General features: G+C 45.4%; 2 protein-coding genes across 2 annotated transcripts in view; one reads left to right on the top strand and one right to left on the bottom strand.

The window, feature by feature from the left end:
- The window catches only part of LGI1 (leucine rich glioma inactivated 1), a 290579-nt gene that overhangs the window by 160027 nt on the left and 107462 nt on the right, over positions 1-23090 (bottom strand). The window lies entirely within an intron of this gene.
- RBP4 (retinol binding protein 4) lies at positions 4524-19253 on the top strand. Its single transcript, XM_056850040.1, is given in 6 exon segments — positions 4524-4594; positions 4822-4968; positions 9863-10003; positions 11102-11210; positions 17262-17474; positions 19178-19253. Coding segments are annotated over 5 exon segments (630 nt in total). The 5' UTR covers positions 4524-4594; positions 4822-4836; the 3' UTR covers positions 19213-19253.

Here is a 23090-nt window from a genome sequence, read left to right as displayed (position 1 = left end):
TCAGATCTCGGAAGCTAAGCAGGATTAGTATTTGGGAAGGGAGACTACCAAGGAAGACTTTTAAAACCAAGGCTTGGATCCCCCCACCCTTCTTTCAGATTGCTCCGTTTGTTGTTCTTAAAATGCTTTTTTTATGCGGCAATTGGGTTTTGGGGTGGGGAATCATCTATCACAGTGAGCACTGCAAAGTAAGCCAATTACAAAGCAGCATTTAAAGGGGCGGGGCTTGATTTGAGCTTGGAGAGAGCTTGGGGCAGAGATTCCCAACTGGAAAGTGTGGGTCCAGCCTGCAACGAACCTCAGGAAAAACTCCCATGCCTAAATGACCACTATAGAGAAAGTGACAAACCACCTCTGCTTTTCAGTTGCCTTGAAAACCCTTTGCTGAGGTCACCAGAAGTCGGCTGTGACTTGATGGCACTTTACACACAATAGAATAGGAGAAAAGTTTTCAAACTTTCTCCCTTCAAGCAATTGTTTCCACATCAGCTTGTCTGTCAAGGAACCCTTGTGCGTTGCGGATTCCAGAGTCCACAAGAGTGCATCCTAAAGTTCACACAGCACTTGCACGTGGTTGTGTATTGCAGTGAAGGTTGGCAGTGGCAGATGAGCGCTATTTTGCAGAAAATACTCTGCCATTAGTGATCTTTTCCTTGAGAACTCTAAAGGTTACTCCAGAACATGGCATATAAACATCTAAAATAGAGAACCTAGTTACAATGTTCACCACAAATTTTAATCTTACAGTAACAATATGAGGAATTTTTTTGTTGAAATACAGTGAGTAGCGCAAGGTCGCCAGGTGAGGTTTGTGATTGAGTAGGGTTTGAGGTAGGGGGTTACCGCACTTGTATTCCCAGCGTTGTATTAAGAGTTTGAAAATGTTATAAAAAATACTGTTCGCATTTTCTATGTATTCCCACCAATGTATTAAGAGTTTGAAAACGTTATAAAAAATACTGTTCGCACTTTGTTTGGCCCCTTTAGCTGTGAAGATGTCTTCCAACCATTTATAAGCCGTGGTATCCATAAACCCTTTTAAAGCGATGTTCTTTAATAACATTTTTAAACTCTTAATACATTGCTGGGAATATAAAATGCGGTAACCCCCGTAGACATGGCTCATGCGAATTGAACACTCCATGAACTGCACCATGGCTTTATCTCTTGGCTTGTTCCTACCCATGGTACACTGGGTATTCCTGTCCTGGTCTCTCTTGGGCTGTTGATCACTGTCCCAGCCTTGACAACAGGGAAATCATAACTCAGGTTCCCCCACCTCTGGTGGAAATATTCATATTGTGTGACTGTGTCACTTAACAGGCTCCATGCTGCCACTTAGGGGTTATAGCTGGCTGCTCAGTCTGGAAAGGCTGAAGATTACGTACCGCACCACACTGGCTATCCTTCGCTTTTTATTTTTATTTGGAAGATATCACAATATTTGGAACCTCCCATGCTTAGTTTATTACTCTTTACAAAACAAGAAGAAGAAGAAGAAGAAGAAGAGTTGGTTTTTATATGCCAACTTTCTCTACCACTTAAGGAAGAATCAAACCAGCTTACACTCCCCTTCCCTTCCCCTCCCCTTCCTCAGGTGGGGCTGAGAGAGTGTGACTAGCCCAAGGTCACCCTGCTGGCCTTATGTGTAGGAGTGGGGAAACAAATCCAGTTCACCAGATTAGCCTCCGCCGCTCATGTGGAGGAGTGGGGAATCAAACCCATTTCTCCAGACCAGAGATCACTGCCACCGCTCTTAACCACTACACCACGCTAGGTGAAGCCCCACACAGAATCAACCTAGAGAGGCTGCAAAATGGACAGGAGGAATGGAGGCCCCTTCAGCTATTTCCCACCCCCCAACATCATAGTTGTCTCCAAGCCTCTTTTTCTGCTCACAGGAAGACAGATATGGCTGTCCATCTAGTCTGGGCCTCGCTGGTGCTGTCGCCATGCCCTGCTCAGGATTACATATCTGGAGAATATTTAACAGAGTTCCTCTAATGCTTCTGGAAATGTCAAAACTTAGAACAAATATTGACCGAAAGGAAACACAACTTTGCTGGAACAGGAGGGAAAAAAATAAACCAATTATGTAATAATAGAAGATGTTTTGGTGCATAGGAACAACCATGTACATCACAGGCACAAAGCAAGAACAAGTGTATACGTTGCTGCAGTGCATGCGTTGGGAAGACATAACACGCAGTCTTTGGACACAATGGTATGTTTCGCATATAGGTAGAGAGGCAACACAGCTTTGAACTATCAAGTGTTTATCACACAATGTAAAAAGTCTAAAAACTAAGCTAAAAAGAATTCTAGAGATATTAAAATGAAAAGCGTGACAACACAATTCAAGTGGAAATGAAAATAATGGGGTTCCAGAGTTGTGACACAGAGTTAGGCTAGCCTACATCACAGGGTTGTTTGAGAATAAATAGGTTACAAACTGTAAGGAATTTTGTCCTGTGGGGGGGGGGGAAATGATAAAGAAATGGGGGGAAAACGTTAGCAGTAATGAACATATTTCTGGTTGGCCAGTGGACTTCATAAAGATATCCAGAAGATGTTACCAAAGACTATCGTGAAGGTCACATTTCTAGGGTTGCCAGCTCCAGTTTGGGAAATACCTGGAGATTTTTGGGACGGAGCTTGAGGAGGGCGGGGTTTGGGGAGGGGAGGGACTTCAATGCCATAGAGTCCAATTGCCAAAGCGGCCATTTTCTCCAGGTGAACTGATCTCTATCGGCTGGAGATCAGTTGTACTAGCGGGAGATCTCCAGCTAGTACCTGGAGGTTACCAACAAAAACAAACATCTCTGTACTGTTACCATAGGTTAGGAAATTAGTACAAGAATATGTTGAGATATCTCAGCATATTCTTGTACTAAGTACCTGGAGGTTGGCAACCCTACATTTGGCAGATTGGAATTTCAAAGGGCTAGAAGCTAACATAAGGTAATGATTAATGATGGCGTAATCTTAAACAGAGGTCAATGGGCTTAGAAAGGACTCTGTTTAGGATTGCACTGTATGTTGTGTACCAGGAAATCTGGGTTTCTGTCCTGAACTTGTTAGATACCTAGCCTTAGTATAGCCATTCAGTCTCAGGAGCGCTGTCTACAATATGCATATAGTAATATTAACTTAACAGGGGTGTTAGAAGGACTGTTGAGTGGCATTCACATAAGCAATGTTGGCAAATAAGGCCCTGATACAGTGAGCAGACTAGAAATTTTGATCTCAAGTTTCCACTATCTTTCCACACACAACCCTACCACAGGGTATTTGGACATAGCAATCTTACAACATGCTGGCTTTCATAATTAGAAGTGTAAAGCAACTAACAGCCCATTCCTGACCTGAAAGGACGAAAGTCCTTAGGAGGCCTGGAAAGGGCTGTGCCGGCCCTAAGTGGCATGGCTGGCGGCAGCTGTACCACACTGTCTAGGTTGGCATAGAAGCCGTCGGGGGGACCTGGATGCCGGTCTCCCGGCGCTGCTGTGGCAGCGCCACCCAGGGACACCGCCTGGGCCTTCTGATGGTGTCCCACCGTCGCAAAGCCCCGTGCCGGTGTCCTGGGGGGCATGCCGGGGGACGGAGCTTCTAGTAGGCAGCTTCCTGTCCCTTTTTACCCCGGTACGCCAGTGGCGAGAACAGTGTTACTGCGCCAGGTTTTTGCTGGCGCAGCCTCGCTGTTCTCAATGGAGCAAAATGCCCCATTTAACAATTTAAAAAAGCACCCGAAAGGCTTTTTAAAGCCTTTTGGTGGCTCGGGAACGGCTTTGGAGGCGCCGCGGCGGCGCCTCAGCCACGCCATCCTCAGCTGCCGAAGGCTCAGGAACGGGCTGCCCACCCTTCTTGATTTACAGTGCATATTGTGCCAAAAAGAATTTTCCAGACCATGCTGGAATTACCTAGAATTATTTCTGTAATGTCCCGTTGCATATGTTATCTCAAATGGCTTATTTTAAATTAGAGATTGTTCTTCTTTATAGCTCGACTGGAGTCAGTATTTCTCGGAAAACCCATAACTTTAATAGAATCAAAATACCAAGTAAGGTTCTACCATAATTGGACAAGAATTTTTATAGTGGCAAGGAAGCAACAAAACAAAATATAACAAACCCTTCTTCCCTGCAAGGATCAGTTTGTTGGCATCTCTTACTCTCCACGCCTTAAGCTGATCTCCGCCTTCATACTTGTGTCTTTTGGGTTGTGTTATACAACCAAACAGGCATCCTTTGGCCTCAGACTCAGAGACGATCATGTGTCTGCAATACCACCTGCAGATCGAGAGGGTCTAAGGTCAAAGATCCCTGCACCTCCCTGTGTATCCTGTGTCAGTGTTATGCAAGAAATGTGTTGTGAGAAGAGATTGGCCAGCAGCTAGAATTGAATAAGACCCCCCCCCTCTGCCCCCGCCTCTTGCTACCTCCCCTCATTATACTGATCTGTTGCCTGCTGGGTTTACAAAAGAACAGCTTTCCCCTCCCAAAGCTATAAAAAAGTGTACCCAGTCTCTCTTCTGGTTTTTGCTGGGACGTGACTGCTTGGATCTGCATTGCTCCTCAGCTGACAAGTCTCCTAGGTAGGTTGCTGGAATGCCACTTCCTGGTGACTATGATACTCTAGCAGAAGGGTCTTCTTTTACAAAGAGTTTAGGACTGTAGCTGTGGAGTTCCTGACTTGTCCCCCCCGCCCCGCAAGCTACAGCCTAGTGCTTTAAAGAGATCACCCTGCTTCCTTTCCTTTAGGATATCTTGGGCACCTCTGTTTCTGCTCTCGGTGATGAGTGACCATTTCTATTTACTGCAGGGACATAGGGGCACTATGGCTCATGCCAGGGGGATCCTTGCCTGGCTGGTACTGGTGGCCCTGGGGCTGCTGGACAACAGATGCCAAGCAGAACGGGACTGCCGCGTGACCAGCTTCAAAGTCCAGCCGAACTTCGACCCACAGCAGGTAGGTGATTCAGCCCCACTGTTCTTTTTATCCATTACCTGCTGGGGAAGTATTATCTGCCTACAATTCCCCCCCCCCTTTGCTGGATTACAGCCCTCCAAATAATATAATCCAGGCAGAAAGCACCCAGCGTGGTGTAGTGGTTAAGAGCGGTGGTTTGGAGCAGTAGACTCTAATCTGGAGAAACGGGTTTGATTCCCCACTCCTCCACACGAGCGGCGGAGGCTAATCTGGTGGACTGGATTGGTTTCCCCACTCTTACACACAAAGCCAGCTGGGTGACCTTGGGCTAGTCACAGCTCTGTTAGAGCTCTCTCAGCCTCACCTACCTCTCAGGGTGTCTGTTGTGGGGAGGGGAAGGGAAGGAGATCGTAAGCCGGTTTGATTCTTCCTTAAGAGGTAGAGAAAGTCAGCATATAAAAACCAACTCTTCTCCTCCTCCTCCGCTCCTAGGGCACCTCAAAATCCAATCCCATTCTAAATATTGCTGGAACAAGTGAATCCTCCTGGATCACAAACATCTAAATTTGGTCTGAAAGATGAGTATCTATAAGACGCTGGCTGTATGGGCCAAGGAAAGGAAGGAGCTCTTTAGAACGTGGTTCTTACTGAAGAAAACAATGGGAAGTATGTTTAGATTTTTTAGTATTTGATCAGTTAGTTGATCAAATCAGTGCAATGCCTAAGAGCATCAGTGTTCATTCTCTGGAGCCATTCATCTACATTTAGGATTATTTCTTATATTACTCGATTGTGAATACAGAAGTGTCTTTTTGACCTTATTGCCTGACACAAGACTAGGCTGCTGAAGTGGTGTTGGATCTTATTTTAAACCCAGCCAGTCATATTATAAAAACAAAATGCTGTGGATTTAAAGCCCCCCCCCCCAATTTATTTAAAATAACTACTTCACAGGTTATAAAATTCTATTCTGTATGGGCAGGGACGGATTAAGACCTTTAGAGGCCCTGAGCACTTAAAAGGCTTTGGTTCCCGAGCATATATGTAACCCAAAAGATAAACAATAATAATCCATCAAATAAAATTATATTTCTTTGAAATGAAACGAAATTTACAGAAAGATGGAAAATAATGTTTATCTTTGTCTACTTCCACTTTATTTATATTTGAAAAGTTTTCTCCTGCTTTTTGTGGCCCCTGGTTCAGCTGCATCATTTGCCGTTTTGTACCATACAGTCCATGGTAAATCCGGCAGTGGAGAATTTCGGTGGTGCCCCCCCCTTCCCTTGATGCCCTAAACCCGTGCTTATTTTGCGTAATGGTTAATCCAGCCCTGTTTATGGGTCCTTCCACTGGGTGCATCTAGCAGCTACATGTTTAATACATTTCCCCCGTCACTTTTCTTCCAAGCAACTCAAGAATGATGCCCATGGTTCTCTCCTCCCCCTTTTAATCCACACAACAACCACCCCGTGAGGTAGGTAAGGCTGAGAGTGACCGGCCCAAGTCACCCGGCAAGCTTCCCAGCAGAATGTTAATTCGAACCCAGGTTTGCCAGATCTTATTCCAGCATTCTAGCCACTAACTTTTTTCACCCTACCAGCTGCTGCTAAGCCAAGGCTAGTTATGTGGCACTCAGTGTGGGTGTGAGGTCAATTTGTTCTACTGTTTACAACAGGGATGGGGAACCTCAGGCCCGGGGGCCGTATGCGGCCCCTGAGGACATTTTTTGTGGCCCTTGGGAGCTCCGGGGCCCTGCCACAGAGGCGGGGTGCAGGGCAGCCCTCCCCGAGGGTGTTCCTGGGGCCGCGGCTTACAAGGGCACTGCGGCGCCCTTTGGACCTCCTCTCGCCAACTGTTGGCTGTTGGTTGGCGAGAAGATAGGGGAGGGACCCTTCCCCCAAGGCTGCCCCCTACAGCTGTGGCATGTAGGAACGCCACGGCACATGGTAAGCCCCTCTCGCTGCCTGTCAGCTGTTGAGCAGCGAGAGGGGGGAAGAGGCCGGCGGCAGAGCATGCATGCGGGAGGCAATCAGACTTTGGGGGGGGGGCTTTTGTGGACTCTGGGGGGAGGGTATGGAGACTGGGGCCCGGTCGCATGGGACTCCGTGCGCCACCGTGTGTGTGTGTGTGTGTGGGTGGGGAGGCTGGGGCCCGGTCACGCAGGGCCAGCGTGCGCGGGTGTGTGTGTGGGGGAAGGCTTTTCTCTCTCTTCTTTTTTTCTGTCACTCCTCCTTTCTCTCCCTCTCTTTCTCCCTCTTTTTCTGTCTCTTTCTTTGTCTCCCTCTGTCCTTTTCTTTCTTTCCTTCCGTCCTTTTCTTTCTTTCTCCCCCTCTCTCCATTTCATTCTCCCTTTCTTTCTCTCTCTCCCTCCCTCCCTTTTCCTCTTTTTCTGATTCCCTTCCTCCCTTGCCGATCGACTGTGGGCTGTGCCCCCCTTGCGCCTCGTTTGCTCGGGCCCACTGCTGGCTGCCCTACTGCCTGGGAGGGGGGAGCGGGGGCGCCCTGCAGACCTTCGCTGTGTGGCCTCCCCTGGGGTTGCCAACCTCCAGGTGGTGGCTGGAGACCTGGCAACCCTAGCCTCTCCCCCCCCACAGGAGATCTACACCTGGTATGGCCCCTGAATGATATCATAAATGTATGGCCCTTGGCAGGAAAAAGGTTCCTCACCCCTGGTTTACAACAAGGGGGTTTTGCACCCTGTTGTGTGTTCTGGGATATCTTTAGCTTTTGTTGTACAAATTGCCATTTGCAGCAGCTAAAGCTAGGCTAGGGGCTTAAGCTGCCCTACTTATAAACAGTGGCTGCTCTTTAGCCTACTTACAGAAACCCAGAAGGGAAGGTACTGGTCTTAGCAAACTAAATTCCAAAAGGATCGCTCTTGCAGAAATTTCTGTGTTGATTTCATTTCATTGCAGCTAGTTTCTTCACAGTGCCATTATTTTTACTTCAGTTTAATTTCCTTCTTCCTCAGCATCCACAGTTCTGTGAAGCAGATTCTGCCATTAGAGATGTCTGGAGGCACAAAGTCAAAGTGAGACAGAGGCCATGTATGCATGGATGGTTTTGCCTTGGATTTGCCGCTCTATAGATGCACATTTTTCCCATCCAAATTCTCAAAACTCTACGCAGTTGCTTTGAGTTTTAAGAATTTGGATGGGGGAAGTGTGCATCTAGAGAGCAGCAAATCCAAGGCAAAACCTCCCATGCATAAGAGTCATTGACTTCCTGGGATTAGCTTTTCATTCTTCTGATACACAGCCTGAGAAATATCCTTAGAAAAGAGCTGGAGTCCAGTAGTATCTTAAAGACTAGGGTTGCCAACCTCCAGGTACTGGCTGGAGATCTCTTGCTATTACAACTGATCTCCAGCTGATAGAGATCAGTTCACCTGGAGAAAATGGCCGCTTTGGCAATTGGACTTTATGGCATTGAAGTCCCTCCCCTCCCCAAACGCTGCCCTCCTCAAGCTCTGCCCCAAAAACCTCCCTCCAGTGGCAAAGAGAGACCTGGCAACCCTATTAAAGACTAACAAAATTTCTGGCAGGGTATGAGCTTTCATGAGCTGCAGCTCACTTCGTCATGGCTACTCATCGTGAGAAATATCCTGACTGGATTGGAATTTTGTTCATCACTGTACGTTATCATCCAGTTGTTCGTACTACTCAAGGTTAATACAATAAAAGTTGGCCAGAGAAAGTTGCACTCCATGTTATTATTTGCCCTTCTGCTAATGGACATGGCACACAGAGCAAATGACTTCAGGAAGGAGTAAGCAGTTGTAAGCCTAGTGTGATACCGCAGTTATGGTGCCATCCTAAGTAGAGTTATACCCATCGAAGCCCATTGACTTCAGTGAACTTCGTAGGGTGTAACTCGGCTTAGCATGGGACTGTTAAGAGTAGCAGATCATGGTCTAGAATATCTAGGTTCAAATTCCTTCCCAGCCATGAAACTTACTGGGTTACCTATTGCTAGTAGGGTTGCCAACCTCCAGGTAGTAGCTGGAGATCTGCTATTACATCTGATCTCCAGCCGATAGAGATCAGTTCACCTGGAGAAAATGGCCGCTTTGGCAATTGGACTCTACAGCATTGAAGTCTCTCCCCTCCTCAAACCCCGCCCTCCTCAGGCTCCGCCCCAAAAACCTCCAGCCGGTGGGGAAGAGGGACCCAGCAACCCTATTTGCTAGTCAGCATTTCTCAGCACTTCATGGTACCTCACAGTGTGGTTATGAAGGTGAACTTAGGAAAGAAAGGGACTTGTGTGCCATCCTGAGCTCCTTGGAGTAATGGGATAGATAGATAAAGTGCCAGGTAATCCCCAGCTGTGGATATGTTGGTGCTGTTTACACAAAGCTATCTTATTGATGCCTAGACAGAAATTATATAGCAAGAAATAGGGAACATTTGGAGTTCAAATTCTCATTTCCTTCAATTCGTTTTGCTAATTTTAGTGTGTGTTTTTTTTTTAAAAAAAAAACTCCTACTCTACTATCAGCACTCTGATTGCTTCCATGAAAATTTGTTTGATTTTTCTTCCAAGCAAGATCCTCTAAATTAATTCCGATTTTCGTTTGATCAGCTTTCTGGTTAAAAACCCAGAGAAATGTTGTAGACATTGAAAATCCCAGCTTTGGCCCAGCTTTGGCCAGGATATCGAGTGGGATATAAGTCCAATAATAAATAAATGAAAATAATTTAGCATCTCTTGAAACTCCTCACACGTTTAACCTGGAGGGAAACTCCCATAATCAACTTCTAATTTCACTCTGGCGATAATTCAGTGGCAGTTCTATTTCTAATAAAATAACGAGGGACAAATCTGGGCAGATTCAGTTTGTTTGTTTCCTTTCCTTATATTGAGTTAAATTCTGCAGAGGATTTCTGCGGATGAGGGGGGATGTTGATTTTTGCTGATTCTTTCTCTACAGTATACTGGTACATGGTATGCCATAGCCAAGAAAGATCCTGAAGGACTGTTTCTTCAAGACAATATAGTAGCCCATTTTTTCATTAATGAAGAAGGAAAGATGGTGGCAAGGGCCGTGGGCAGAGTGCAGCTCTTTGGGTGAGTAAAGTAGCCCCTTTCCTGTTGTCCTTTCCCCAGGATTCTGCTTTTTATGAGCCCCTTTTCTGCATCCCTATTGTAAATAACCCCTGTACCAGCTTTTCAAGTAGTGTTGTCATCCTCCAAATGGAGTTCTTCTGGAACTACGACTTATCTCCGTACTGCAGAGATCAGTTTCCCTGGAGGAAATGGCAGCTGGAAAGGGTGGACTCTATGGTTAGGGTTGCCAATGCCAACTTCCAGGTACTGGGGGAGAAATAGACACCACTGTACTAGTATCGGGGAGATTAGGAAATCAGTACAGGAGCGAAATCAAGTATAAAGTGCAAAAATATCTTTATATGCTACTGTGTCTAACCTTATACATCAATATGCTAAGTCAACTATAAAATGTATACAACACACAAATACAACAATGAAACAGACATACAATCAACCACCTCAAAGGTGAAGAAAGAAAGGGAACAGTTCATATATGACGTGTCTCAGAGAGTACAAACATCATTCTTCTGCTCTCTTCTCAATGCAGGTAGGTAGGAGAATATCAATATTCAATGAGGAAAAACTTCATGGAGGATACGGCCGTTTCAAATTTGAAACGGCCGTATCCTCCATGAAGTGGTTGATTGTATGTCTGTTTCATTTTTGTATTTGTGTGTTGTATACATTTTACAGTTGACTTAGCATATTGATGTATAAGGTTAGACACAGTAGCATATAAAGATATTTTTGCACTTTATACTTGATTTCGCTCCTGTACTAACTTCCAGGTACTGGCAGGAGATCTCCTGCTATTGCAACTGATCTCCAGCCGATAGAGATCAGTTCACTGGGAGAAAATGGCCACTTTGGCAATTGGACTCTATGGCATTGAAGTCTCTCCCCTCCCCAAACCCCGCCCTCCTCAGGCTCCACCCCAAAAACCTCCTGCCAGTGGCAAAGAGGGACCGGGCAACCCCATCTGTGGTATCACATCTCCACTGAGTTCCTTCCTCAAGCGCTGCCCATTCCCAGGCACTACCCCTAATCTCTAGAAATTCACAAACTGGAGCTAGCAACCCTAATTTAAGACAAATGTGCAACTACCTTTCCTTCTTTTCAGAAACTGGGGAACTTTGTGCTGACATGTCTGGGCTCCTTCAACGAGACTGACGATTCTGCCAAGTTCAGGATGAAATATTGGGGTGTGGCAGCCTATCTCCTATTCCAATGTGTGTTGTTGCCTTCTCGGTAGGAAGGGGGGAAGAGTGAGTACCATTCTTCAGGCGCTTAAAAAAAAGGACTAGAAGTGTAATTTTAATCCGGTTTACTCAGAATTCTACTCAGGTCTGTTCAATGGGGACTGCTTCCTAGAAAATGTCCTTAGGATCGCACTGTTGGGCACCTGAGAAAGATATTACAATGGTGTATACTCATTTTTGTCTTCAACATCAGCCCTTTTAAGATATTACTCTTGTGGTGCTGTGAATGTGTGTACAGGATGGACACTCTACACACAGTCCTCCTGGTGTGTACAATCACCGTTTCCGTGCATGGATTTTCTGCATCAGTACAGGCTTCAATAGAAAAATAGTTTTATTATTTAGTTTAAATATTTGTTGGTGGTGGTGCCTCCCAGACAAAGAGGGCTCTTCCTAGACCTTTGAAAAAAGCAGTTATTATGCTTTAAAAAATATTCATTGGTTAAGAATAAAGTGGCTGGTTATTAGCCAAATTACCCTTTCTGGGGAAGGTGACACATTGTGTGGTGGTGGAGCAGCTCCAGGAATTCTTGGATAATACATCTGGCTTTGCCTCATTTCAATCCGGCTTAAGGCTGGGGTTCAGAACTGAGACGCCTTTAGTTGCACTGGAGGACGGATCTTTGTTTGAATCTGGACAAGGCACAGACGACCCTGTTGATACTGTTCTATCCGTAGCTGACACAGTTGACTATTCCATTCTTATCCATCGGCTGGAATATGGAGTTGACATTAGGTGACTACCTTTTCAGTGGTTTTGATCTTTTCTATCTCATTGGACACAAAGAGTTTCCTCTAGAGGCAGGGAATCATCAGGGTAGGATTTGTCCTGTGGAGTACCACAAGGTTCTTATTCTATCACCTATGCTCTTCAATTTAATGAGGCCAGTGAACGAGATTGTTGGGATGACATCAATATGCAGATGACTACCCAGCTGTATATTTCATTAATCAACTTATCCAGGTGCATACATCTTGGCTCTGAACCAGTGATTTGAGGCCAAGGCTCAGGCAGATGGCTTGGGCAGAACATACTAAAGCTGAATCCAGAGAAGACAGTGGTGAAGCTGTCAGGAAGGGTGATATTTTAGAGTGATGGGATCCACTGGTGGTTGATGGAGTGGAATTGATGTTTGCAGAGCAGTTTAACCGCCTGGTGCTCATATACCCAGCCCTACTGTTTGAAAGTAGTAGCCAAGAGTGCCTTCTGTCAGCCGCATCTGGTTCAGCAACTCACCCCATCCTTAGGCACAGCTGAGCTGGCCACACCAATCCATGCCTTTGCAACCTTACAGTTGTGTGTGTAAAGTGCCGTCAAGTCGCAGCTGACTTATGGCAACCCAGTAGGGTTTTCAAGGCAAGAGACTAACAGAAGTGGTTTACCATTGCCTGCCTCTGCACAACAACCCTGGCATTCCTTGGTGGTCTCCCGTCCAATTACTAGCCAGGGCTGACCCTGCTTAGCTTCTGAGATTTGATGAGATCAGGCTAGCTCGGGCCATCCAGGTCAGGGTGACCTCACAATTACAGTACTGTAATACATTCTGTGTTGGGTTCTCCTTTAAGACAACAGCTGGTTCAGTATTCAGCAGCCTTATTATTATCAGGGGCTAGCCAACGGAAACATATCTCTCCTATTTCAAAACAGCTTTATTGGCTGCCAGTTTGCTTCCACATCCAATTCAAAGAGCTCATTATGAACTTTAATAAAGTCCTTTGTGGCTTAGGAGCCACATATTGAAAGGACCGCCCCTCCCATATATACCTGTGCACTGACTGTAGTCCTCAGGTTGCCATCTACTGGCTGTGTTCCCATTTAAGGCAGCCTGTCTCTTCTCCACTTAGTGGAATGAACTCCCTGAGAAAGTGGGGGAGGTGAAATCTTTAGAAATGTTCAGGAGGTGCCGCAAGGCCTATTTATTTGCCAGGGCTTTTAATAGGAGAGAAACTGTGTGCCATCCTTAAATATATCACTCCCTGGATAAAACAGCTACAGACACTTTCTGAGAAGTGGATACTGTGTCATCGGCTGTCAAATAGATCGGTCAATTGCATGAGAGATGTGGCAACTTTTCTCTTTATAGTGTCAAGGAAAAATTAAATTTCACCTCCCCCTTTTTAAAGTGTGAAGTGGTTGATGGATAGCCAGTGGCTGTTAAATCTAGGGAAAAGAAAGAAACAGCAGGTATCTTTTTGAGGGGGAGGGTGGTTACTTGGAGTTTTATTTTGTTGGATTTAAATGGTGATGTTTTTAATTATCATTTGTAAACTACCTTGAGCCTATGAGGAAAGGCAGGATATAATTTTTTAAATAAATAAATAGAAATAAACAGCTGAGGCCCCACAGATGAAAAGGCCTGTCTCAGTTCCCAGAGCAGATGATCTTAAAATTTTGGCTCGCTCATTTACTAGCAGTCCTTTCTATTTGCTGAGAATTTTGATGAATGAGGAGTAAAATATTATATCCCCACCTAGTGGTATATTCCTTTCTACCACCTCAACACTCTCCTACTCTAAAAAGAATTTGCACAATATTCCTTTTCCTTAGATTGGTTTTAGAGCCTGCCTTTCTTCATTCTTGTCTAGACTTGTCTGGGCTGATCTGTCTGTTGAGAAGGAGCTAGATATTTCCAGGCTGCTTCCTCCACTATGGCATGTACTGGAGATGCTTGTTTGTGTAGCAGTTTCATAGACACAATCAGGGGTTCCCTTTTTGTCTTCGACCTTCAGCAGGGAGTCTACCTTTGCCCTGCCACGAAATCAAGCCACAGCAGCTTCCTAAGAATGTAAGGTCCAAAGGCCATTGTCTTTATCAGTGTCCTCGTGCTGAACACCAAATTTGCTGCATCCCTTTCATGTTATGTTTTCTGATGTCACCTCTACAGGGTGACTCTAAGAATCAGCTAATCAAGAGGGGCTGCTCTTCCCATCCTTTTGACATCTTTGAATATAAGAATGCTTTGTTGCCTTGCTAATTGCTCGATTGCTTTTTCGCACATTACCTAGTGACATACACTCAAAATGAGCTTAAGAAGTGTATATGAATGATACATGTGTTTGAAAGGCCTTTTCAGATGTTATATCCATGCATACTGGGAATGCTGCAACTGAGATATTAGGAGCAATAGCCTCTATGATGCTTTTGATATTTACAGTCACCATTTCATTTGAAGACAGAAACACGTGGATTTTCTATGCGTGTACAGCTTCGGTACATACTATGTATAAATCCAGCATTCAGTTTGCACATACTGAACTGTGCACACATGCAAATGTGTTGGGTGTTGTCCCTGTTTACAGAGCATGGCAACCATGGGTGTTGTGTAATGTGAGACACGGTTGGTGGGCTCCTGGTACACATGGAAAAGGCTGGTTATCCCCACTTATTATGGACGCTTTACATTTGAAATGTAATGTGTGAACCTCAACACTTTCCAGCATGGAGATGAATGTATTTAATGTATTTTTAATGCATGTTATTTTAGTGGGATGTCTTCCACTTCTTTTCAAGAAAAACAAGTAAAGTATAAAGTACTCATTGGTAGGACAAAGAAATAAGCAGCTCAGTTCTAAGCTGTGGGTGATGGTACACTACTGATGCTGGCAAATCACTGGTGTAACTGATTAGTATCCATTGCTCACTCAGCAGAGAAAGGAACGAACTCCAGTGAGCTGAGATCATAACAACTGCAATGACATCCATAATGACACTGCTGACACCCACCAATCACAGAGCAGTGTGCTGATGATTCCCCTAGGAAGCAGCCAACCAACACACACTGATGTTGCATCACTCTGCTCCACACACTTAGAATCATAGAGTTGGAAGGGTCAACTAGGGTCATCCAGTCCAACCCCCTGCACAATGCAGGAAATTCACAACTACCTCCTCCCCCCACCCCCAGCGACACCTACTCCATGGGCAGAAGATGGCAACAAAAGCCCTCTAGGATCCCTGGCCAATCTGGCCTGGAGGAAAATTGCTTCCTGACCCCAAAGTGGCGATCGGCATTACCCTAGGTATGTGAGAAAGGGCCACAAGAGCCAACACTGACACAGCCCTTTGTGCCCTCCCTTTCATGATCTGTCTAAGTTCACAGAATCAGCATTGCTGACAGACGGCCATCTAGCCTCTGCAAAACCTCCAAACAAGGAGAGCCCACCACCTCCCAAGGAAGTCTGTTCTACTCAGGAACTGCTCTGTTAGAAAGTTTTTCCTAATGTTTAGCCAGAAACTCTTTTGATTTAATTTCAATCCATTGGTTCTGGTCTGACCATCAGAAAACAACTCTGCACCATCCTCTATATGGCAGCCCTTCAAGTACTTGAAGATGGTTATCATATGACCTCTCAGTTGTCTCCTCTTCAGGCTAAACATACCAAGCTCCTTTAACCTTTCCTCAAAGGACTTGGTCTCCAGACCTCTCACCATCTTAGCTGCCCTCCTCTGGACACGTTCCAGCTTGTCTACATCCTTCTTAAATTGTGGTGCCCAAAACTGAACACACTACTCTAGGTGAGGTCTAACTAGAGCAGAGTAAAGCGATACCATCACTTCGTGTGTTCTGGACGCTATACTTCTGTTGATACAGCTTAAAATCACATTTGCTTTTTTAACTGCTGCATCACACTGCTGACTCATGTTCAGTGTATGGTCTACTAAGACCCCGAGATCCTTTTCGCACATACTACTGTCAAGACAAATCTCCCCCAGCCTATAATTATGCATTTGATTTTTCCTACCTAAATGCAGAACTTTATATTTAGTAAGAATTGAGTTCTGCCCTCTCTTAATCAACTGTTACAATTTCACTTCCCTGTCCCCACAGTGGGCCTACCATGTCCTTGTTCTTTCTTTTTTTTACTCTGAACATAACAAAATATCCCTTTTTTGTTGCTGTGTTTAGCATCCCTCGCTAGCCTAAGCTCATACTGAGCTTTAGCTTTTCTAACACTTTCCCTACAAGCACTGGTTATTTGTTTATATTCATCCTTGGTTATAAGGCCCTCATTCCACTTCCTAAATTTTTTTTTTATTTCTCAAATAAAACAAACTGTTTATGGAGCCATCCTGGCTCCTTTAGGCTCCTCCCATTTTTCTTTCTCATAGGAATCATTTTTGATTGTGTCTTCAATATTTCGCTTTTAAGAAACTCCCACCCCTCTTGAACGCCCATCTCATTAAGTATTTCTGACTATGGGATTCTACCCGGCATAACTTTAAGTTGGTTAAAGCGTGCTTTCCTGAAGTCCAACCTATATGGCTGACTACGTACATCTTCTCCCTTACCCAAGATAGTTAATTCCAAAATTACATGGTCACTAGTACCCAGGGTGCCCCTACTTTCACCTTGTCAAGTCCAATATAGCAGACCCCATGTTTCCCTCTCCACTTTCTGGAAAATGCAGTTGTCAGTGAGGCAAGACAGGAATTTATTTGACCTTTCACTTTTAGCAGAGTTGGACTTCCAGCAGATATCCGGGTAATTGAAATCTCCCATGGCCACCGTGTCTCGTCTCTTTCAGAACTTTGTAATCTGGTCTAGGAGTGTCTCATCCAAGTCCTCTCCTGGTTTGGGGGTCTATAGCAGACCCCCACCATAATATCGTTATTATTTCTTACTCCTTTTATTTTTACCCAGACACTCTCAACTGAACTTCCAAGCTCAGATTCATGTATTTCCTCACAAGAAAGCGCAGAGGAGACACAGCTTCCTCTGCTATAGAGAGGGCCGAGCCATGACCAGTAGGAGCCCTGTCACTGCCAAGCTCCTAAGGCCGTTAACGCATGGCTGTCTTCGCATTCATTTGTCCCTTTTCTACCTCATGTTTTTTGATCCCGCAATGGATCCATGGCGTGATGGAGGCCTCTTAAGCAAGGTTTATACTGGTGCAGTATCAGCAGGGTACTCTACTGGTAGATCTCTGAGCTATGCTGGTTCAGATGTTCTCCTAAACAGCTTACAGACTGGCCTTAGGGCTGTGGCCTGAGTCCCTTAATTCTTTTATGGTTTCTTCCAGATGATGATCACTGGATAGTTGCGACAGATTATCATACGTACGCTCTGCACTACAGCTGCCGTGTACTCAATGAGGACGGCACGTGTGCCGATAGCTACTCTTTTGTCTTCTCTCGGGACCCTCGTGGGCTAACTCCAGAAGCACAAAAGATTGTCAGACAGAAGCAGAAGGAGCTCTGCTTAGAAAGACAATACAGGCTTATCGTTCATAATGGTAAGAAATACTTCACTGGGATTTTATAGAAGGGGGAAGGGTCAGAGGGTGGCTCAAGGTCCGTTGGGTAATGCTTACCGCATCAGAAGCTGCTTCTTTTCTGCATAGACTGTCCATGTTGTGAAAGACAACATTGGTTAGTGAGGGTCGCCCATGCCTTTGAAAGGTACATTTCAGACCCAGATTTGATTGGAGCCACATAAGGAGGGAAGAGGGGTTTAAAACTTCTACCTGCATGTTTCTTCACTAATCAGCGCCACACTGGCATTAACCCCCTTATAGGAAAAAAAGACAGGCACTTATAGGAAAAAAAGACAGGCTTTGATTCATAGTTTCAGTGTGGTGGGTAAAAGAATCAACCCCCTTCTACTCTCCCCGTGGTCCTGATCCAAACTGGAACAACATGCCAGTAACTGGGCGTTAAAAATTGATGGAAAGATCCAAATATAGAGCCCTCGACATCCCATTTCTTTGACTTCATGAAATTGCTTGAATCCCTCAGCCATATCCAGGATCCGATGCCTGTGTTACATTTTTCCTCTTCCTTTGTTTCCCCACTTCCACCATCATGAAATATCTACAGTAGCAGCTCATTTTTCTGTTGAATGTAGGGTTGCCAGGTCCCTCTTTGCCACCGGTGGGAGGTTTTTAGGGTGGAGCCTGAGGAAGGCAGGGTTTGGGGAGGGGAAGGACTTCAATGCCATAGAGTCCAGTTGCCAAAGTGGCCATTTTCTCCAGGTGAATTGAACTTTATCGGCTGGAGATCGGTTGTAATAGCAGGAGATCTCCAGCTAGTACCTGGAGGTTGGCTTAATGACTGGCAATCGATATTTTAATACAGATTAGACGTCATAATGGCTAATGGGTAAAATTTCAAAGAAATAATTGCCAGCATTAAGATGTTTCATTAGCACATTGCTGTATCTGAAAGCTAAAGGCTGGCTCGTGTAGATAAAGAAATCTACGTAACAGTGATGGCATGGCTATCATTTAGGAATCATGCAAACACAGGAGAACCTCCAGGGTTGTAGAAAAAAAATAGTTTACATAAACCTTAATTTGGGGGTATCCCCCCCCCAATTAATAGCAACACCTATACATGTACCACTGTATTACCCATGGTTCGGTAAAGAAAGGATTCCAATAGGCAGGTATTGGGGAGAACAAGGTATGCAGTCTTTATTAAACAAAAAAGTACCCTTTTTATCCAGGCTAAGTAATCTTAAACAAAAATAACCTTTTATCCAGGCTACATAATCTTACAAGGATGGGAAGTTGTCTCCTGGGAGGCAAGCAAGCCGCTCCTCCTCTTTCTGGCAGCCCGTCCTGGTTCTCCAGACGCTCGTCTCTGGCTTCTTATCTGAAGCCCTCTCCTTTTTCAGCAGCGAGCGAAACGAAATTTATTTCCCCATCACCAGGTGCTCATTATTTACAGTGTGCTGGAACAATTAACTCCCTGAGATTGCTTACAGATGGAGAAGGGCTGTTTTGAGCACCACCTACCTCCTCGTGTGTACAATTGTCTTCCGCAATTTTCCACTACAACCACATACAAACAACACCAGATTTCAGAGTTGGTATGTGAAAACACAGTGGCCAGGAATGTGGGGCTGTGGCACTAGAAGCTTACGAGTACAGATATCTGCGTTTATTTTGTAATGTCTGAAATATTATAACTGGATTTTTGTGTTGTTGTTTTTCAGGATTCTGTGACAGCATAATATATGGAACAACCTAATCTATGGAAACCACTTTGTGGTTGTAAAGTTCATCAACTATATTGTTTTGTTGGAAGACCTTCATTTAGCTTTGGAGTATATTTATCTAAACTGTGCCTTTTATCCTGTCTGCAACTAAGAGATACTTAATAAACATAGACTAGCCATGTTGCATATTGCTTGTACCTCAAACACATATTTAAACATAATTAGTATGTTGTATTGGCAAAATTATTTCATTGTAGGATTTAGGGTTGGATCTTGTGACTCCTTTCCTCTAAACTGGATCTTATGGTAAGTTTTCCTTCAAGGGAGAAACACTGCCTCCAATAGTGAATAACTTTCTGATGGAGAAAAGCTTCCTATGACAGAGAAAATTTTCTTTGTCAAAGGAAATCTTTCTCTATGCAAGGCAGTCATGGGATCCATTCTACCTCTAGCTAAATAGTCAAAGGGATGAGGTGCCATCTAGAGGTTTCTATGCCTTGAAGAAACTTAGTAGAACAGAATAATGTCACATAGATAGAGCAATGTAAGGTTCTAGATTTCCTATACTGTATCTGAAATGTTTGTGACATACTAGCGTGGTGTAGTGGTTAAGAGCAGTGGTTCGGAGTGGTGGACTCTGATCTGGAGAACTGGGTTCGATTCCCCACTCCTCCACATGAGCAGTTGATGCTGATCTGGTGAACCAGGTTGGTTTCCCCCTTCCTATAGATGAAGCCTGCTGGGAGACAGTGGACTAGTCACAGTTTTCTTAAGAACTCTCTCAGCCTCACCTACCTCACAGGGTATCTATTGTCGGGAGCCAAAGGGAAGGTGATTGTAAGCCGGTTTGATTCTGCCTTAAGTGGTAGAGAAAGTCAGCATTTAAAAACCAATGCTGCTGCTGCTTCTTCTACTAGAAAGGAAAATTGTATAATGAGGTCAGCACTGAATATTAGCAATGATTACAATTGGATTGCAGCAGTTTAAGCAACACAATTCACCATTCTAGGGCAAAGATGGGCTACTTCTATTCTTCAGCCAGTGTTTGGGGGCTGGAAAAGTATTTCGCTGCCCTGATTCCTTCACAAATGACACCCCTCTGAAATTGCTGTCATCTGGTAGTAAAAGCTCCTTATTCACAGAGCAAAAGCACTCAGGCATACTTGGGGTATTTACAAACATCCAAAAAACAGTAAGGTGTCAGGGACCTGAGCAAGCCTCAAGACTCCCTCAGTGTCCGTGCCCCCCAAAGTGGGCACACGTGTCGCCCCTTTAAGGCAAAAGCCTGCCGCTCCACTGCTTGACAGGGACTGGTCCTTTTAACAGCCCACTGCCTGGTGAGCAGTTGGGACTCAGCCTTGAGCCAGGGGTAGGGAAACAAGGAGTGGAGTCACTGCTGGGATGTGGGGCTGCAGTAGCTTCTCACAGGAACTGCTCTGATCCATTGGGTGGTCCAGAGGTGTGCAGCCTCCAAAGGGGTTGTCCCTGAGACAAGCCGAGGCCTTCATAAGGCAAAAGGAAACAGGTCAGAGAGGACACACTGGGTCTTGATCTTGAAGATGAATGGAGCAGGGGTCAGGAGAAAGGCGAAGAAGCAGGGTGATGGAAACCTCCTTCCCTCTCAGTCTGAGGCCTCTGGGAGGGTACCTTAGTGCCTTCTGCTGACAAGAATCTGCCACACCTAGGCAGGTCTTCTACAACAGGTATTAAAGGTAGAGATAGTCCCCTGTGCAAGCACCAGGTCATTACTGACCCATGGGGTGACGTCACATCCCAACATTTATTAGGCAGACTATGTTTACGGGGTGGTTTGCCAGTGCCTTCTCCAGTTGGATGCCCATTTTACCGATTTGAGAAGGATGGAAGGCTGAGTCAACCTTGAGCCGGCTACCTGAAACCAACTTCTGTCGGGATCAAACTCAGGTTGTGAGCAGAGATTTTGACTGTAGTACTGCAGCTTACCACTCTGCGCCAAGGGGCTCCTTGAACAGGTATTAGTGGTGTGCAATATCTCTATTAATCTGTAGGTTGGACTCAGCCTCTAGGCCACCATGTTTACCCAGCCCATATGGTATGTGTGTGTGGAGGGGAGAGAGGTGCACTCATATAATCACCAAATGGCCTGTATTTTTTACGTTTTTTAAATTAAACATTACTTTTTTTTAAAGGCGCCCTGTTATCCAAAGAATCCTATTTAGATCTGAAAGCCAAGTAAACCATTTTGGTACTCTATAGCTTGATCCTCTACGTGTTTATTTGGAAGTAAATGGCACTGAGTTTAAGGAAGATTACTTCCCAAACGCCCTGACCTGGATGGCCCAGGCTAGCCTGATCTCGTCAGATCTCAGAAACTAAGCAGGGTCAGCCCTGGTCAGTATTTGGATGGGAGACCACCAAGGAATACCAGGGTTGCTATGCAGAGGAAGGCAATGGCAAACCACCTCTGTTAGACTCTTGCCATGAAAACCCCACAAAGGGGTCGCCATAAGTCGGCTGCGACTTGATGGCACTTTACACACACACCCACACACTTCCCAAACAGGAGTTTACTAGGAGCTTGTACATCCACTGCTTCAATGGAAGAGCTCCCTCTATTCCCTGTTCATTTCCTACTTAATGCTGTTGACGTGACTCCTGTTACGAAGCTGGGAGGGAGGATGCCGCCTACCCACTTTCCCCTTACTTCCCTGACTAACTGGTGATAGGTACTTCCAGAGCTGGTCATCCAGACTGCACATGGAGACCTGTTTCCTTTGTAACTCCTTTATGTGTATTAGGCATGTACCCCATCTGAGTGGAAAATGGAGATGCGTGCTCAACGTGGGATTTTAAAAATGATAACAGTGCTGCTCAACCAATCAATAGTTTCCAGCAGCTGACATTTATTTCTTTGTTTCTTTTTATAAATACAGCAGATGAACATGAGGCTGTGTCGCTTCCACCTGTATTTCTCCCCCCCCCCCATTTAATTGGTATTTGAAAAAGCAGCTCTTTGACTTACAGGCAAGAGGGTTTCTCCCTGTGCTGAAGCCAACCTCAGTTCTGCTCTTAATGAAACTATTTTTTAAGGTCTGCTCATCTTCATCAGCTGCAGCACTTCTTGTACCTTACTACAGCAAGAGGCACGGGCTCAGACTCACCTGTGAGCCCCAGTTTGCAGACCTGAGCTGGGGAGGGTTGGGAGCTGGCGCAGGGCATCAGGGCGCTTGTCCAGCGAGGTGAGGGCCATGGCAGGTGCTGCGGGGCTCAGCCGGATGACTGGCATGCGCTGCGAAATGGCAGCCAGCAGGGAAGCCAGAGGAAGAGCTGCAGTGTTGCTAACATTGGCGGGAACTTCCCGCCCTCCTGTACATCTCCTCGGCCCGCCTCATATTTCAGACGGGCCAATAAGGCCCTGGCTCAACATGGGGTTACCTGGCCGGGAGTCTACAGACCTGAGATTTTTATTTATTCCCACCAGCCAGGGACTTAGGAAGGTCCCACATACTGCCATCCCAGGCTACTACCAGCAGGCGGTCTGGGAGTGGGATGCATCGGTTGGCAGGCGGGTCAGCTGATGCCTTGGATCCAGCCCCTATGCAACGCCAATGCCTGACGCTGTAACCAATAAAAGGTTGTGGCCATTTTCAACCCAGCAATTGTCTCTGGGTGCTTAATAGCATGCTGAGGTCATCATGGCAAAAAGGGTCCGTGGTTGGTAATCACATGCCAGGGTGACAGGGTTGGGGGCTGCAGTCAGCAGCCGGCTCCCAGACACTTCCCAATTTGGCGCTAGGCCGGCAATGCTACACACACAATCATTTTTCTGCAGCATCCTAACAGACTTCCCAGAACCACCACATTCTGTACAAGGATCTTTCGGACCCTTTGTATTTCCTGACTATTTACTTCAGCACACACCAGTCAAAGG

This window comes from Euleptes europaea, chromosome 5 (assembly GCF_029931775.1).
Source record: "Euleptes europaea isolate rEulEur1 chromosome 5, rEulEur1.hap1, whole genome shotgun sequence".
Lineage (NCBI taxonomy): Eukaryota > Metazoa > Chordata > Lepidosauria > Squamata > Sphaerodactylidae > Euleptes > Euleptes europaea.
This window is presented reverse-complemented; position numbering and strand designations above follow the sequence as displayed.